The sequence below is a fragment of the Melanostigma gelatinosum genome (assembly GCF_949748355.1).
Source record: "Melanostigma gelatinosum genome assembly, chromosome: 12".
Lineage (NCBI taxonomy): Eukaryota > Metazoa > Chordata > Actinopteri > Perciformes > Zoarcidae > Melanostigma > Melanostigma gelatinosum.
The window spans coordinates 5549976-5568478 of NC_136645.1; the positions used below are offsets into that span (position 1 = coordinate 5549976).

An 18503-nucleotide genomic window follows, 5' to 3' on the forward strand; every position below is an offset into this window, starting at 1 on the left:
CATGTCTCTGGCAACCAAGAATGCCAGATTGAGGCCATTCTTGTATTGGGCCACGTTGGCCATCAAGGATGTATAACAAGGCTGCTATAACGGACCCCCCTCCCCCCTCGGGAAACATTAGGTACTGCTGGCAGAACCGTTGCTGTTGTTTGCACTGCTCGTGCTGTTAGCACCGCTAGCTGCTAGCTGCCGGCTCAGCCGTCGCCATGTTGAGAGCCTTTTAGAGACAATCCTTCAATCATAGATATGTTCTGAAATTGTAATTTAGCACTTTTAAACACACATTCATACATGCATGTCTCACAAATGGTCACACATAAACTGACGCAGACGCTTTGACATTAACTTACGGTTACACATGGGTCCGCTAACACACATTCATCATACTGCAGCACTGTCACACAGTTATACATGACCTCATACACATCAAACACAAATGGCCAAAGTTAATCCTCACGCCACGCCTAAAGATGTCTTCACTTTCCAAAAATGTCCTCATCCTCTTTTTAAAAGTCAAATTGGTCCTTAAATCCTTAAATAGACAGAAGTACAAGACACCCCCCCCCCCCACACACACACACACACAAACACACACACACACACACACACACCATCTCCTGTAATGCCTGTAATAACTTACATGTTCATGTTATGAATAGCTCATACCTCATCCCACCAGTAGGATACAGTCATCTTCTATTCATTTCATCATTCTATTCATATTGATTCACAATAGAAATGACTTGAAATAAAAGCAGATCAATATTTACGACCTTTGGTGACATCAGTTGTCTGTCACAAGTGCTACTGCAGAAGTAACACTCCCACTTAGGGATCAGCACGCCCAGCCCGAGAACACACACTGCCGCTGCGTTGTCGCCTGTTGCCGCTACCATGACTGTTAAAACAAGAGGCCACTAAAAGTTAGAGTTAGAGTTGGGTAGTCCGTGGACTGAATAATCAACACAAGGGCACGCGATTCAACAAACACTCAGTGTCAGTGACTCAGTGTCAGCTCCGCTCTGGCTACGGGACGTCCCGTGCCATCTGCTCTTGGCCCTTTGACACATCGATATCTGTGTTGAGTGTTGATACCCAGTGGTAGGATGGTCTCAGGGCGAAGTAGCGTCATGAAGCTGCAACCATGACACATACATCCTCTGATATCACAGTGTGGCAAGTTCCTGACAATTCCAACCAGGTTTTCGAATGCGGCAAATAGAAATGTGCTTAAAATCAGGTGCATTGAAACGTACTGGTTTTACTAAGGCCACGTCAGAATTTTGTTGCCAACTTTAAGTGTTCCAATGGGATTGCAGTGATTAGTGGATTTGCTCGGGTTGGCGAAGTGACTCTGCATTCATTTATTTTTCAAGTTGAGCTCAACTTTGGTGATCCTCAAATATGAACTGTTGACCAATAGACCCTGTTACAGTGGTCATCAAAGACATGCGTGTACATGTTGGCAGCTGAAGTGGTTCTCACCCAAGCCAACCAGACAAGTTAGCAAGCATTAACAATTAAAAGCATCAAAATGTCTGGTTTTTGCATGTTCAGTCATCAGAATCAACATTCAAACAGCATGATCATGATCACGTTACTGTGTTAACTGGTGACTTTCAGCCGATTGTGTCTGTGGTTGCTCTTAGTAGTTTACCTAAATGGTTGGTGTGGAAAATAAACACTGATGAGTATGTATTTTAAATTGATTAGAGGCTCTTACAAGGACAGCTACAACAACGGACGCATCCGGTTGAGAGTCACCAGTGTTTAGGTTGCAGTCACGATCTTTGGTGGTTAATGCCTTTGCATCAACTTTGCAAGTGAAGCTATTGCACTCTCTTGTACTTCCAATGCTAGCAAGCTAACACATCTGCTTCCTGAACTTCTTATGAAATAAATACTCTTACAAATAACTCATGATTCTGTGTGCACATTTTCATCTTCTCACAGATTATACTAAGGAGTGTATCCAAGGTCAAGAATCTCACTGACAAATGTGTTATTCAGCTTTGCACCTGCAGTAGAATCACACCGAGGATAATATATTCATAAAAGAAGGACATGGCTGGATCCAAGGTTGAAGCTCAGCGGTGACCGCTGCTGTTGTCGGTCCACCTGAGCTGCAGGGATGAAACAAAGTCGTATCTCGTGCCAGTTACTGCTTGCCTTCAATGCCACTGATACCACTGCATTGCTTCTCTCTGTCCGACAGACGGCAGGAGTCCAGAGCTGAAGGACTCCGCTTCAGCCTCCAGTGTGATGTGACAAAGGATGTCTTTAGAAACTGGACTGAAGTCAGTCTGAAGTATTACTTTATCAGAACGGATCGATGAGGTTGTGGTTGTTCAGAGATGACTCTTGTTCACATATTGTTTTTTTAATTTTTTTGATTTAGAAATAATAGCTTCGTCTTGATTGAAGAAATTTGCATTATCTTCTGTCGCCTCCTAAGAAAGTAACTACTGTGGCGTCCTTTTCTATGGATGTTTTTTTGTGCTCTGATCATTTAATTATATTGAATGAATGGCTTGAATTTGCCACTGTAGAGTCATGCTTTAACCTGCTACTTCAACGTTTATACATGATTCTATTATAGCAACACAAACAAATACAAAGTATATATTATTGTATGTAATTTAAAACAGATTGAATATGATGTGAAATTAAATTAGATACATCTTAACTCAAGGTCTACTTACTAGTTTTCACAATCTTCATTAGTTGATTGAGTCAGACCATGAGATCTGGTTAAAAGCTCTGGAAAAAGCTTGTGAACCACCCTTGAGTTAAGTTAATCAATGCATTTATTCATGGCTGTGTTATTTGTGTTGTGTTGATGTTGAACTAGTTTGGCTTATGACTGAGTAATCGTGTGTGCTTACATTGATCTTTTAATTCGTTGCCCTTTTTTAGTCTGCTTTGTCTGTGCTTTGTTAGGAAATGGTGACAGACCCTGTTGTTGTTGCCACGTCATCAATACAAAGAGTCCGTTTCAGTTTTTCACCCAATCCTTTGTTTGATTTAAGTTTGAGCACCTGTAATGAATCAAAGAAGAAGTGGAACTGATCTGCCTTCAGACAGCAGCTTCACTGAACCAGAGGGCAGGTTGTGTTCTGAGTACGGAGACAGGAACTCTCTCTTTCACTTCTTCACAGATGGAAACACTATTGCTTTGTTGTTGTTACTTTCAGTACTGATGAAGCTCATTATTACTCTCCACGCACATGCATAACAAAACCACAGCAGCGAGAGAGAAGTTCAGACCCCCGCAGAAGGTTGATGAATTGCATTCTGGGAAATGTAGAACTTGATTTACACAAAGCAGACAGAATTTTAAGGAAATTCAAAGCAGTTTGAGTCATTCCGTACTCATTCCGTATGTCATTTTAACCACAAATTCAGTTTTGACTTTTGACGTGAGACCCAGCAATTTGTTGCATTTCATTGTTTGAGTAATTCTCGTGTACTGTGCAAAGGAAACCCACCGGTGGGTCAGTGTGGTTTAAGTGTTTCAGCAGGTGAGCTGGTAACTTCTTGTATCGATCAAGATGTGTCGACTTTTGCCTTCCATTCACCTTTCACATAGCCCCAGTGGGTTTTACAATGCTGAGGGTCACTGAGTCCTGCTAAGACCCACGGGGACCTGTGGCCGACATAACTGACACGAAAAACCAACTGCAAGGGCAAGACCAGCAGCTGGAAGGACGAGTGTGTGTGTGTGTGTTTGAGGAAAGCGTAGACATGAGCCTGTGAAGGTGTGTACAGTATGCATGTGTGTGAGTCTGCAATCCCACAGTTGTAGGTGTCAGTACGGATGCTATGATCTGCTGCAGTGTAGTCGTCTTGAGGTGTATTTGTGTGTGTGTGTGTGTTTGTGTGCACTTAGATTCCTTCCTGCTATTCTCTTCATTTGGAAATTCAGACATTAACATTCTTTACCTTGTGACATGGTTTGGTGAGATACTCTCTGTCTAACCCTGCCCACTTAAAACATGTTGTATGTGTGTGTGCATTGTCATTTATTCCACGGTAAAAACTAATATTTGACTGTCCCGTTAAAAAAAGACCTTAATCGATAAATGGTTGCATGTAATTGCTGATAATCATTGTCAGTCACCTCCTTGCAAGTGGCAGAGCAGCACTCAGTTCCCGTTATTGCCCTCATGACTCCCTGAGCTTTGAGTCACCAAAAACAAAATGAGCAGTGAGAGCAGCGACGGCTGAAAATAGGGATGGGAATGATTTTGGCCTTTTCAATGGAAAGTGCACCTTTCATTTGGACTTTTGGACCACCCGCAAGTTGACTGGATTGGTGTCTTAGGTATGTGACTCATTAAACCCTGGCTGTCTGACTTATTGGTACACTGCAGGGCAGAAATGCACAGCCATGGGTTTGACTGCGTATTTTCCTCATAATGTGTATAAAAAAACACCATATGGACATATCAACAAGGTTAAAAACATGATTTTCATTGGAGGGTGTCTCTCAGCGAAGATCTCTGATCGATATGATGTCTCAGACCCAGATAAAGCGTACAAGTTTTAGGCTGACTGTTAGTTCTATTTGCCACACCTCCAGATAGTGAGAGTGAATGCGATAAAATCCAACTGCAGAGGCAGACATAGAAACAAGCATCAAACAGTAGAAAATCAACATTTAATCTACAGAGTTAGACAGGCAAAGTGAAGACATGGTCAAACTTCATTTGATCTCAACAGGTTTTTAGGCACAAACATTTAAAAATATCATATATAACAGCATATATTATTCTATGTAGCATAAAACCCCTTTACCATGACAACGTATGCACTTCATCATTGGCTGTACAAAAATACATTTAAATCTCTCTTTCTCTGCACATTGTGGGCATGTGTGTAATTGTGTTTGTCCATGTGCAGATGTAGGTGCTCCTCATGTTTTCTACACTTGTTATGTACGTCTGCATATGTCTGTGTGTGTATGTCTCTGTGTGTGTGTGTGTGTGTGTGTGTGTGGTCCTCTTCTTGCAGCTGTGGTTCAGCCAAAGTCGATTCGTGGGCGGTACTCAAGGACCATGGGATATGTCTGAGGGAGAGACAGAAAAACGTGTTTCAGAGGAGACAATCTGTCTTTTTTGGTCTTCAAACCGTAAACGTTCACCACACAGCTGCTGGAACACTGAGGCCAGTAATTAGATACTGAATCACTAAAGCTAGAACATTCTGTGCGCAGGGTATCGTTTATTAAACAGGCTTTTGGAATTTTTTAAAAAAGGTGCAAGAACAGTTGTTACATCAACAACCTGTATTTTCAACCCAATTCCACATGACATGCTGAAACACACACACACACACACACACACACACACACACCCACACACTCACACTCACACAAATCTCCAGTAGTTCGATTTGCAGCCATAAGAAGTCAGACAGAGCGAAAGACAGACCGGGCGACTCCTATTCCATCTGACGTCAAACTGCAGGTTTTCATGAATTCAGAGCCGAAGAAGAATGTGAACCCGTTTCCATTAAACCGCCCAGGATCGACCTGGTTCTGCTCTGCCAGGATAGAAGCCAAGTGTCTGATGCAGAAGAGCCATATATGGAAAAAAAAGTAATAAAGGCTGCTGCTCGCTCTGCTGAAGCTCAATTGAAAAGTTTATCATTCGATATCTGTGGAATACAGAGGGCTGTGTAACAAGCCACTCTTTCTATTAGCTTTAATGGAGCATTTCTTTCTCCCAGATCTGAATCCAGAAGCAAGCCTGCTTATCCCAATGTATTTAGGTTTAGCTTTTGATTCCAGACAAAAATAGAAAGCCTATGCGTGTATATTTGGTGCATTGAACAATGGAACAGTCGAACCATATGTTTGCACGTCAGTGCTTTCATAACAATAACCAGTCTCAGATTTCTGAAGTGATTTCAATGGGTCTGGTGTTGTGCTCAGTGACAGCTCTGCCACATTCACCAGATAAAACAGACAGACTGTGACCAGCTTGGATGAGATCAATGCAGCTGTCCAGGTTATTGTTATTCAACTTAAAGGACAAAACACATTTTAATTGATTTAATTCATCAACATGAAAACTATAAACTGTTCCAAATGATGTTAGTCAGACGGATACGTCTCTTGCCATTGATTGGTTAGAAGAAAATACCCACTCCCAAAGGGGAGGGGTATAACACAAACACAATAACAGACTTTAATCAAAATCAGTCTAACGATGATTTCAACCACTCTAGCCACCTATGGCTGTATTCAAAGAAAGATCTTGTTGTCAACATCATGAGGAAACCTTGCTCATGTACGTATTTGGCAAGTTGAGAAATGTCCCTTATACTGATCATTTCACTAAAATGTTCACTAACATATTAATATTATGTATTTTAAATTTTAATAACATTGTAGCTATGTTGCGTCTGGGAGCCGGTATTGCACAATGTCAAATACAGAGTACAGCAGGCCAAATATCTGTCTATCAATATCTGTCATGTAGCATTCTCATGGTGAAAGTTTAGGTTGTACCTTCAGTTTTTCAAAAGTTAACACTCTCTTCATATATAGATGAGCCTTGGCCTTGTGGCTCTTTCAGTAATTCATCCATCATTCTGGATAACTAACAGAAATGTCAATGAGGACAACTTGTACATCGTGCCTCCTTTGGTTGTAAAGAGTCAAAAGATGTGAGCTACCCTTTTCATAAAAAATTCAAAAAGTGGATGTTTGTGAAAGCAGCTGCAGAGTGAAGACTCGGTCTCCTGTTTCTGGAGCCTGTCTACTATTTCTGGCTGCTCGAGGCTGCTGGTGCAGCAGAGTACAGCTGCTGTCATCTCCTCTGGCTTTCTGCATTTTGCTGCATCATGCCTCGGAAAGAAAGAACAACACTGAATCCAGCCTCAGCAGCCTCTCGCTGTGCCGTTGTACCTGCATCTCTGACACGCTTTCACTCCAAAACACTTGAATTATACGGCGGTAACAGATTCAGCTGTCAGCTACTTTTAAGGGATTTTGTTGTCGTGTCAAAATGACGACTGTAGAACCTTCCAACCTGCAGCACCAGCAAATCTCCAGGAAGGTGGCTCTGAAGAGTACACACTTCTATAGCTTCAACGTGGACCTGCTGTCAGATTACGCAGTGATTCACCTTGCGGATGTAAAACTGATATTATTTATCAAGGACGAGGGACATGATTCATGAGAAAGGTTCTCATTGCAGTGGGGTTGCCCGTCGAGATGGTTTAACCCGAGTAGATGGTGTAGGTTTAAGGCCGGGTCACGCCGCTGAGTGTCTGCTCTTTGCTTGGGTGAGTGTCGGAATGTAAGGCTGCTTAAAGGTACATTACTCAACGGTTAGGGAATGATGCCACTTGTCAGAGGGCTCAGTAGCCCGATACCCATTTCAGGACTGGGACGAATGCTGATCCAACTTTCTGCACACATTGCTGCATATTGATAACAGTTTTTTATGGCAACAAATAGATTGATTCAATAAAGGATTTGAAATAATTTAAAATAAATGTGTGAATCAGACATTACATTTTGTGGGTGTCAGTGCCACCCTGGCATCTTTTTATTGTTGAGATAATAAAGTGATTCTACAACGTGCCTGTAGGAAAACAAAACAAAAACAACGGTATCAGTCATTTCATTTCAAATGCCTTAAGTTATCAAATTAAGTTTTAATGACAAAGACCTCTAATATGCATGTGAATTATAACTCTTGTCCCAAGGAAAAATACAGGTATTTTGTTGTTTGAGTTGGAATACTTTTAGTCGAGAAAAAGCATGATAATCTGCAAAAACATTTCATAGATTTCGATTTCTGATTAGGATGTCTGATATGAGAATAATTGTTTTCGTGGCAACTAAACTGCACTTTAACAAATGATGTCCTCTTGAAATTAGACACATTATGTGGTTTTCTCTGTCTCAGTGGGATTTTTTTCCGATTAAAAAAAAAAGCCGTATTTTAAACTCCACATCTTGAGAGTGTGCTGTGTTTGAGGTAGTGAAGAGGTTCAGCATTCTCTGGCGGGACCATTTGCTTGAAGGTGTTTAGAAAAGAGTTTTGTGTTTCATTTGTAAGTTATGCTCCATCATCCATCATCCAGACAGAAAACCTTCCTGCTTCTGAAGAAACGGAGCCAACACCTGAAACTGATTTGTGCTGACGAGGTGAGTCCACTGCTTCTCAATAAGAAGGAGGGATGGAACGACCGCCACAGCTGCAATCAGTGACCTGATCTCAGAAATACCGTTTGAGGTTGAAAACAATGAGAGTGCTCTTTCTAATCTAATCTGAGAGGGGTTTGACCTCCATCCGAACAGAGTACACAGAGAGGGACTATCTGGGACGGCTCAGTCTATCCAACACGGCCATCTAACATTTAGGCATTTAGTATGTTGTTTAGACACACACAATTTGAAATTCTCGCCTGTGAATACATATCGAGGGCTTTTATTGTGAAAGTTAAGCACAGGAGTGTAATATGGTCTGTGCTGCCTTTTGTCACGGTCAAACGTTTTAAAGGAGTAATAACACCAACTTGGTTTGGACTACGGCACCTCCGTGATGTTGTTTCATAAAGAACTCAACCCTCTTCGCACAACGTGATTGGTTGATGCCTGTATTTGTGGAGGTGTTCGTACTTCTGGATTCCCAGTATGAACACTTGAACAGCTCTTATTTGTGTCATTGGATTCTTTCCTCTATTCATGTGAACGAGGCTGGACCGAGGCTGGACCGAGGCGGGGTTAAAGGAAACGATAAAGCGCTGTCTCATATGGGACCATGGATGCAGAAGACCACCGGATGAAAAGGCTAATTTTATACTGTGAAGTCAAACTTTGCTGTTCCACTCGTTATGTCAGCTCTCGGGGCCGGTCTTGAGTCCTGGGGGGGGGGAAGACCTTTAGACCAGATAGCAATTACATTTGACCCAAAACACATTTGCTTTAGGGTTGCTAGGACAAAGTATTCAATGGTAGAACTTCTTACTGATGCAATTTATATTAGTGACAATTTAGTTATCTAATCTAATATTTTTGGAACACATGACAGTTCATTTAAACAGAAATCAAACTGAACAAACAGACTGAACTGCTCAACGATATAATTAACTGCCAGTCAACAATAACAGGCATCAGAATGTGTTCATTACCCAGTCAGCACAGACAACAGTGCTTCCCAGATACATTTTGAGAGAGTATGCATGTTTTTTTTTCTTCTCATCACCATCAAGGCAATCAGAAGGTAGTGTCCTGTTCTGGCTAAATGGCATCCCGAGACGCTGAGTGGTAAAAGATGAATTTTCCTCGTTCCCATGTGAGTGCAGCCATCCTGACCGGCCTCTGTGTGTCTCAGCGTCAGAGGGAGAAAGTCAAGCTGCGTAGTTGTCAGCAGGATGAGACTCATGAATGACTCGGATCTTCTTTCTCTCCCTCTTCTGTCTCCATTCCTGACTTTCATGCTTCGTATCTGTCTCTCTCACCCTCTCCGTCACTCCTCTCCTCGCCTTATCCTCAACCGGACAGGAGTTCTTGGTGTTTATCCTTCTGACTCACCAGGAGGGACGTAAATAATTCTGACGGGCTGATTTCTGTCTGTTGTTTTGGCGCATGCGTGTTGTGGGCAAAGTGGGGGCGGAGGAAACACTGCTAAGGAAAGATTGTGCTGACAAAGAAGCTCGATGATGAAAAACCTTCACAAACTGTTTTGCTTTGAACAAGCCATCTTCACATATTCAAATTCAGTGCTTCAAATACATTCAAATTCAGAGCCTTCACCTCGAGTGAATGGGATTTCTCCACGGCATCTGCCATTCTAGATAAAACCATCAGGCGTTTCTCTGAACCAGAGCGGACCGAAAAGTGTGAGAACAGGACAACTCCTCCTGGTGCCGTGTGTGTGTGTGTGTGTGTTCTAGTGCTTCTATCTTTGTGAGGACCAATTCACATTTTAGACAGAAGATGTTTCTTGAGCAAGAATTTGTCTGTTTTGACAGTGTTCACAGTGGTGAAGAAACCAAACAGAATGGAAGCCTGTGGCACTTGAGTATATAGTGTGTAGTCAGAAGGACAGAATCAAGGCTTTGAATAAGTGAAAGGAATATTCCGTGTACCTGTCTAAGACATTGATCATTAAAGGGAGCACAACTTTCTTTCAAGAATCTTGAAAGAGAGTTTTAGTGATGACAGATTATTTGAATAAAAACTTTGTTCCTGCAAAAATGATTTAGAATGGAGAAGTCATTTAACCAGTACTTCACTGCTCCAGTGCATCTACACATGAGCACGCACACACAAACAGGAAGTGAGGGTGACAGCCTTACATTCTCTCCGTGTAGCCTCCATCGGGTCATGTAGATGAACTCCAGAGTGTGATCTCTTCCCATGATCTCTCCGTTACACAGCACATCCAGCTGGACACAGCAGAAGAACAAAAAAAAAAGGATCAGAAATAAGTTACATTTAATTATTTTTCTAAAACAAAATTAAAGAAAAAGATTAAAGAATCAATTTAGTTTAATAAAAGGATCAAAGTGCCAAAACCTCAACGGGTGATATGACACGTAAATTGACAAAGGAAATGAAAATTGAAAAGAAATCGTAACCCTGATGCACAAAATGAAAGAAGAGGGGAAGTTGACTGCGGTAATGCGTGGGAGGCTGCACTGAAAGACAAGCTCAATCTAAAGCAAATGTGGAAGCCGTCACTTTTGAATCCAAGCTGACTGATTTTTTTAAAGAGTGGTTCAGGTTTCATTCTTTGGCTGTTTTGTTTATTTTCTTAAAGTGGGACATTTGTTGGTTATTTTACTTTAATTGTATTTTTGTGTTATCTTTTAATTGACAAGTATACTTATTGGATTGGCTGTTTCATAGTTCTGTGTGGCAGCTTGATCACTTTTGGGGTTTTTGAGTCTGTAGCTATCACAACCATTGCACTGGCTAATAATAAAGCATTTGACAATATTTGTTCAGATGAATGTTCTTTATTTTGCTATAAACTCACAGAGTTTAGGTAATGTTGCTGGTGGTCAAGTCACCGAGCCAGTTAGCCATGATTGAAAATTGGCAATAAACTTTAGGCTATATGAGACCAGTTCAATCATAAAGTCAGAGTGTTTGAATAATAAAATGTCTGCATCGTATAACATATAGCTTAACTGTTAAAGGAGCTGCAGTGTGCGGACCTTAATTTGAATTTTCAATGAATCTGTTCCTTACCTCATAAGAGCTAGGCAGCTTCAGTTTAAGACTGAGAAACTTCTTAATTGTTCCCACTGTGACTCTACTGGAGCAGCGGATGAACCTCTTCATCAAATCCTAAACGGACGAGAGACAAATTCCATTACACTCCAATCTAATGAGAGAGGTAACTAAAGTCCCCAAAACACATTCAAACCTTTACAAGAGATTAGTTACTAACTGTCTAAGAAGCTTGGAGGCATTTGCAAACCAAGCTGTTTTAAGGCTGATTGATTATCAAAACACTTCCTGATGAAAAAGTTGCACATATAATCAATAAAACACACACACACACACACACACACACACACACACACACCGTGACAGTGCTCTCCTCCGACTGTCCCGTGTTGCGTAGGCAGTCCAGACAGATGGCTATCTGAGGGTCACTCCTGTGGTAATCTTCATCGCCGCCATCGTCATCATCATCACCACCTCCACCATAGTCGTCTCCAACATCAGGCAGTCCAATCCGCTGACACCTCACAGTTTCTGCTATGGTATGAGACAAGCACACACACACACACACACACACACACACACACACACACACACACACACACACACACACGTTAGCGTGTTAATAAGTGAGATGTGAGCCACTAAAATCTTTCTTTGAATAGGGAAAATTGAGTTTCTTGAGAGAGAATTAAAGTATCAAAATGTCATGATAATGATGTGATTAAAAGTAGATAAATGACAATATTTGCCCTGTACAAAGCTTGTGTCAAAACTTCCCTCATCTATTTGTTTTACTTCTGCCTCCTCGAAGAGGAAGAAGACAAAAAACTGTAACATGATTTGCATGCACAATACCTGACATTGCTACACATCCCAGTGTTTCTCCTGGTACTAACAGCCAGCAAAATAGTGACTGTATATTCATCCATTAAAATCATACGGTTCAATTATATTCACAGTTTAAATGTGACGGACGGCTTACCTTGGCCGTTTTCTCTGGGTTGGTTCTTCTTCCAGAATTCCACTTCCTGCTGTTCCTCTTCTGGTTCACATAAACAGATAAAACAGAACAACAGTTAAAAAGACAGTGTTAAAAAGCAGCATGGAGAATGCATACAAGCTCCTTTGCATACAGTTCTAAATTACAGTAAGAGAACCCATTATAAAGACGAACGCAAGCTTGTAAAATAGCCTACAGTATGCATTCTGTCCAGACAATAGGCTGCCTTGCCATAACTGATTCATCTACAGTGGAATTTCTTGTCTTATATGAGCTACCTTCACTCATTTGGAAATACAAATCATAAAGCACTGTCTGGGTAGCCGGAAGCGTATGGATAATATATATATTTTATAACAGACCCATTTAGAACTATAGTGCAACAGAGACAATCATTTGTGTTGTTGTTTCTATCTACTGTGGTATTTCTGGGAATTCAATTACTTTTATTTCACTCTGTATGAAGTATGTTCTAGCCTCTAACGAACAATGAAAAGAGAAATTGTATTAATGCCAAATGAGGTCAAGCTAGCTTGATTTTAATGTATAGTGCAAAGAAATCCTCTGCATGGACATGACATGTGTCAGGTACAGAAAAACAACAACAGTCTACTCTTCAAAAACCATGAAACAGAATTCATACGATACTGATTTTTACACCACTTGGCCGAGCGACACGAGCGCCACTAAAATACAATATGTTTGTTCCATCAATCGGCTGCCAGAGCGCTCCGTCACCGGAGGTGAAGTTATGGAGTCATAAAATGACAGCACCATCACAGCTTTAGTTCGACATTTTGACTTGGCTTCTTGGATCAAAGCTGCAGAGCAGTGCCCAGGAGCTTGTAGGGATTCTGTTTTGCTCAAAAGCACTTCAACATGCTTTTCGGCCATGCAGGTTTGAACCCAGCATCATTTGAGGCCATTGGGTCTGATTAATTACGAGCTTCTAAAATGAGAACAGGCATGTGTTCATGTGTTACTGTAATGTTAATCCGGATGTTGCTTAGCACAGTATGTAAGTACAGTATATAATAATATGTGCCTTATAAAAAACAATGTGTTCAAAGTGCTGTTGTTTACAAAAAGAAATCCCCACCCACCCCCCACCCCCCACCCCCCCATGAATAGTCATATCATTAACCATGGACTGCAAACTGAGAAGACAGATTGATGAAACCATCTGGCAAGCTCACGTTCTCTGAGTCCAGGCACCAGCTTGAAAATGATCTCCTCCAGGGTGTTGTCCAACCTGAGAATATGGAGAGAGAAGAGTGTGAGAAGGAGGTGAAGAGGAAGTTGCGTGATGATTTAAAGTGACAGGAGTTTAAGAGGGGGAGCAGCAGTGGAGGTAGAGGAGAGCGGGATCAGGTGGGCAAAGAGAAGAAGCAAAGAGAAGAAGTCAAGAAGGAATACAAGATTAGAGCAAAAAGGAAGATATAATAGAGAGGAGAATGAGTTGGTGCAACAGATGAGTAGTTGTGGTATAAGACAAAGCAGATGACAAATGAGAATGAAACATGAATGAAGAATAGGAAGCAAATAAGATAAAGAGACAAACAGAAGGATAAGAAGACTTAGATAAGGTGATAAGGGAAGGATGAGATGATCAAAGAGTAGAAAGACCAGAACATAGCAGGTGGACCAGGGGGCCCACTAATCAAATGGAGATGAATGGAATTCAATTTGTGTTACTTTAAGCGTTGAAAACCCCATTTTTAGCGACTGAATCTCTTTTAAGCCGAAGAGAAAGAGCATTAAAGAAGGATAAAGAAAGTGAAGGGTGACAAACTACCAATGAAAAAAAGAGGAAATAAGCTCATTCAAATAAAAGAGGTAAGAAAGAATGACATCTTACCTGAGCATCTCCAGAGGGTTGGTCTCATGGACCTGAATGCCACATTTAGGACAGTCATTGCTGTCCTCAAAGTGCTGCACAATACAGCCCTTACAGACTGCAGGAGAAACAACATAAACATAACTTATTGAGGTTAAATTGGTATTTCTAATGGCTACTCTTTGTCAAGACAGTTTGACGTCATCTTGTTTAAGGATTCCAAAGAAATGAAAGAAAGAAATCTGCACTTGACAACCACATGCTAGTTAGCTTAATATCTCACTCATTAGCAGGTTAGCTAACTTATCGCTAGTTTGCTCACTCACAAGCTTGTTTGCAGGTGGGTTAGCTTGCTAGGTAACAAGCTATTAATGTGTTCACACAATGCACTGTGGGACAATTCCAAACAAACCACATGATGTCAAACTGTCTTCTGCCATTGGTTTCATTGAAACGTGTAGTGTCACAAAGAAAAAGTGTCTGTTGTTTCACTCACAGGTGTGCAGGCACTCGGTGACCGTGGTCGGTTTTATCAGGTAACCTCGACACAGGTAGCAGGTGATGAAATGGTTAAAGTCCCTCACCAAGTGCTTCCTTCCTGTGGCAGCCATGTTTGGAGTCTTTTTTTAGCAAAGCTACAGCGAGATACTAACCAGGAGTCAGAGTTACAGTTTAAAGCTGAAGGGAAGCTTTAGGAGAGTCAGACGTCCATTCACAACGACAAGGAATGGAAAAGATTACAGTTACAGGCGAATATTGGGTGTCAAAGTTTGGTATCTTCACCAACACTGGCTAATGTTAGTCCAGGCTAGTGCATACAAATGTTCGTTATCCACAATTTATGAGAGAAATGAGAGAGCCTACTGTGTAAAATCCTGCTCCATCCTTGACCCAATTTCTATTTTGTGATCAGTTTTTCTTCATCAACATCTCCCACACAGAACTTATTCCATCTTCACTGAAACATGTTACTCCCATTGAAACAAAAAAGGAGACACCAGGTTTGTCCAGTCTGCGCAATCCTGTTTCAAACAACCGCGTTTGTTGAAGTCCCAGAATTCCTGGAGAGTAAGACGTCGCGCTTCCCTCCCCGTCTCAGCCAAAGTGCCATTTTTAATCCATGAGGGGTCAGAGGTCAGCTGACGACAGTGAGGCCAAAGACCTCTGCGTAGTCGGCCTCATCCCAGTCAGTTCATTCATCATCATGGTGCTGCTGCTGCTGCTGTTGACGTCCTTCTAGTGGCACATGGTGACATGGGACCGTCGGGTGACCTTTTAACCTCAAACTCAAGTTACCTGAAGACAATAGAAACAAACATAAGGAAGTGTGCTGTGTGCAGAGTCCAGATAAAAAAAACTGGAACTGAAAGATATATTCATGAAGATATTTACAGACATATGCACAACTTAAGACACAATAAAAAACATTCAAAGGGAACATTTTGAAATGTCTATAGAGTCCCTTATAACTGAATAACAAAGACTAAATGAAATATAACAGTGATTTTTGAGGAATGACTGTTTGCTCTCTGACGCGTAATACCGCCTTCAACAACGGGAATATTATCAACAACCAGACAAGCTCCATATGACGATCTCAGGCTGTGAACTGGCTCACAGTCAGTTTAAAGGGCAGTGATTAAATCTAGACACCTTACTGACTTACTGAGTCGTGAGGATTAGATCTCTTCAAAAGATTGTATAACTCCTGGCTCACCACAGGAAGCTACATGTCGGGCAAACATGAACGCAGGTTTTTTAAGTATTTAGGGTTAGGGTCTATTATTATGACCCTTTAATGCTGTGGTTTATGGTTCTAAGACTTTAACTTGCAGGTTTTTCAGACTATTTTTCGATATCGATACAGCTGTAGGGTGTACACAATCATCATTGTACTGTAATGCTTGTGCATCTTTATTCTTTCCCCTGCTTTTTGGTTTGTTCTCTCCTACTTGTTGTGTAATTACTGTATTTATCATCACCAACAGTTTGGCAGGCAGGTTGTATTTATTGACTTTATCCAACACCAGTTTGGCTCTTCTTACTCCATTTTTACTATGAATGCAACCAATATGCAAAATGAGTTTTGGTGGGTTTACCTCTTTTTTTAGGGGGATACCACAACATATGATTGTGCCAGAAGTCAACACAATGAAGCAGGAACAACTCACCGCTGCTTATCACAGACAAACTATACGTCACTGTAGGAATACTGTCAAAATAGAGTTTGATACTGTAGCTCCTGCGTGAATACTGTATGTATAAGGGCTCAAATAGCTGCTCTAAATACCATAGAACAGTATGGTGACATAAACAATATACCTGCCAATGTGTGCTGTCTGCTTTCTTTAGATATGTGCACACCATGAAGAGACCAAGCAATGAAGTCAATAAGTCTTTTGTTATACGTTACTGTTATATTTCAAAATGAGATGACATACTTCTCCGTACTAGAGAATTTCTTAACGTGAATTAAGTCACATGTTCAAGATACTTTTTCAATTGTACGTCTAATAGCATAATTACTGAGTCTAGGATACAAAGTAGTATTTTGACTACATATGCAATGAGTCTGTTTTATATTGTAAATTTATATGTTTGGGAAATATGCACTTGAAATTGAAACATTGTGCCAAACTTTGCACCTTCTTTAGATATTTCCGATAAGCTCAATTCTGGTAACTGCTTAAACTCTACCAAGAATTGAAATACTCAGAGTGATCGACAATTATGGGATACATGTGCCAAACCTTTTTTTTTAAGCGAAGAAATAATTTTAAAATTCCAGCTACCACAAGAAAATATACCTCACCTGTCCCTTAATCCATTTAATCAAAATTGAATAAATCAAAATCTGTCAAAACAGGCAAACAGATATTTCTTGGTACAGCTCTGTGTATTGAGATGAGGCAACAGAACTGCATGGCTACATAATTGACTTACTCAGCCAAAGTTATCATTATCAATAACTAAGTCATAACATTGACTCACTGTCAGATTTGATATAAAACGTTACATTTGTTTTTTTATTTGTTCAACTTATTTTAATTTGACGAATCATCTCAAATTAATAAAAGTAAATGTTGATGTGGGTGTTCATTTGTGGCATTAGTTGTTGTAAATTGTAGCTCATTTTATATCCACGATCTATGCTGCAAACATAATAGGTCCCAACAGTAATATTCCCAGAACTACTTTAATTTGGGGTCTACTTTATTCTCATGTGCATACTTCCATCATTTCGAAACGACGTCACACATACGTCGACGTCAGGTGTGTAAACAGTGTTGAACACATCCAGAGCTGGCTCCAGGCAGCTTACTCACTGAAGAAACAAACTACACACAGAGGACATGTTGTGTACTCGACTCCAGACGCTTGCGTGTTTTTTAGCGTGTGTCGCTGGAAAAATCTCAAGTGCGCAGCTCTGAAACCCCCAGTATCCGTCAATGAGGCACAGTGGCGCGCGCACAGGCGTGCTATTTATTCACATGCAGCGGATCTGCTTATCTCATCGTTGAGGCGCGTCACGGTCTACGTCACCTGTGTCAAAACAACATCAATGGACGACACACGCACATTACAGTGACATACGCCGATACATTATAGCCAATACGTTCAAACGCGCGCAAGCATACGCGCGTGTCGCAGCTCTACCCATCTATCTACACACTCGAGCACACACGTAGACACGCGCGCACGCAGCACGTATCGACAGTAAAAGTTGCAAAGCTTCGTTCCACGGCCTTTTAACGACACCAACGGGAAGCGCACTGTACGCGGGTTATTCGCCGTTTGCGTGAACATACCGTAATCCCGCATGTGAGTGTGCACGGCGACGCACTTTGCGTTTCAGGAGAGAGCGAGAGGGGGAGGGAGGGGTGGAGAGAGAGAGAGGGAGAGGAGGTCCAGCCAGCAGCGTCAAAGTTTGGCTGTAACGTATCGCGACCGACGTCGGCTGATGAATTCGTCATCCGCGCAGAAATAATAAGAAATAATAACACATTCCTCACCTCCGTCCACACTTTCCCTCTGCCCCCGGAGTTATGGATGCCGCGCCTGGGCAGGAATGTCCACCATGACACTGCCCGGTTCTCCTGTTCACTCCGGTCCGTGCACTGGGTGAGGAGAGAACGCGGAACTGGTCGGCTCGGATCTGCCCCAGTCCGCCCAGCAGCCAGGCAGTCGAGTAGGCAGGCAAGCAAGCAGGCAGCAGAGAGAGCAGCGGTGGGCGGGGAGCCACCAGGCAGGCAGGCAGGGCTCGGAAACTGAAAGCGGTTGTGTAACTGAGTGACTATTGGCCTACAACACACACACACACACACACACACACACACACACACACACACACACACACACACACACACACACTCTCTCATGTGTGTAGTGATGAACAGGGATGGAGTGAAGGCAGCTCAAACAAGTTTGGTTTGGTTTCATTTTCATGCATCATACAAAGTACGACT

At 41.6% G+C, this 18503-nt stretch overlaps 1 protein-coding gene across 3 annotated transcripts; it reads right to left on the reverse strand.

Annotated features, from left to right (window-relative positions):
- Positions 1 to 4686: 4686 nt before the first annotated feature.
- On the reverse strand, positions 4687 to 18221 carry pcgf5b (polycomb group ring finger 5b). 3 transcript variants are annotated; one of them, XM_079279617.1, is made up of 10 exons: positions 18051 to 18221; positions 14902 to 15333; positions 14534 to 14685; positions 14059 to 14155; positions 13397 to 13452; positions 12183 to 12242; positions 11559 to 11734; positions 11219 to 11317; positions 10321 to 10410; positions 4687 to 5068 (listed from the first exon to the last, which is right to left on the reverse strand). In XM_079279617.1, exons 3-10 carry the CDS (start codon positions 14646 to 14648, stop codon positions 5021 to 5023), a joined length of 741 nt encoding a protein of 246 aa, XP_079135743.1. In that variant the 5' UTR covers positions 14649 to 14685; positions 14902 to 15333; positions 18051 to 18221; the 3' UTR covers positions 4687 to 5020. The 3 variants fall into 3 exon arrangements, with proteins under 3 accessions (XP_079135743.1, XP_079135741.1, XP_079135742.1); XM_079279615.1 differs by having other exon boundaries at positions 14534 to 15333; XM_079279616.1 differs by lacking the exon at positions 18051 to 18221 and adding an exon at positions 17847 to 17872 and having other exon boundaries at positions 14534 to 15333.
- Between the last annotated feature and the right edge of the window lie 282 nt (positions 18222 to 18503).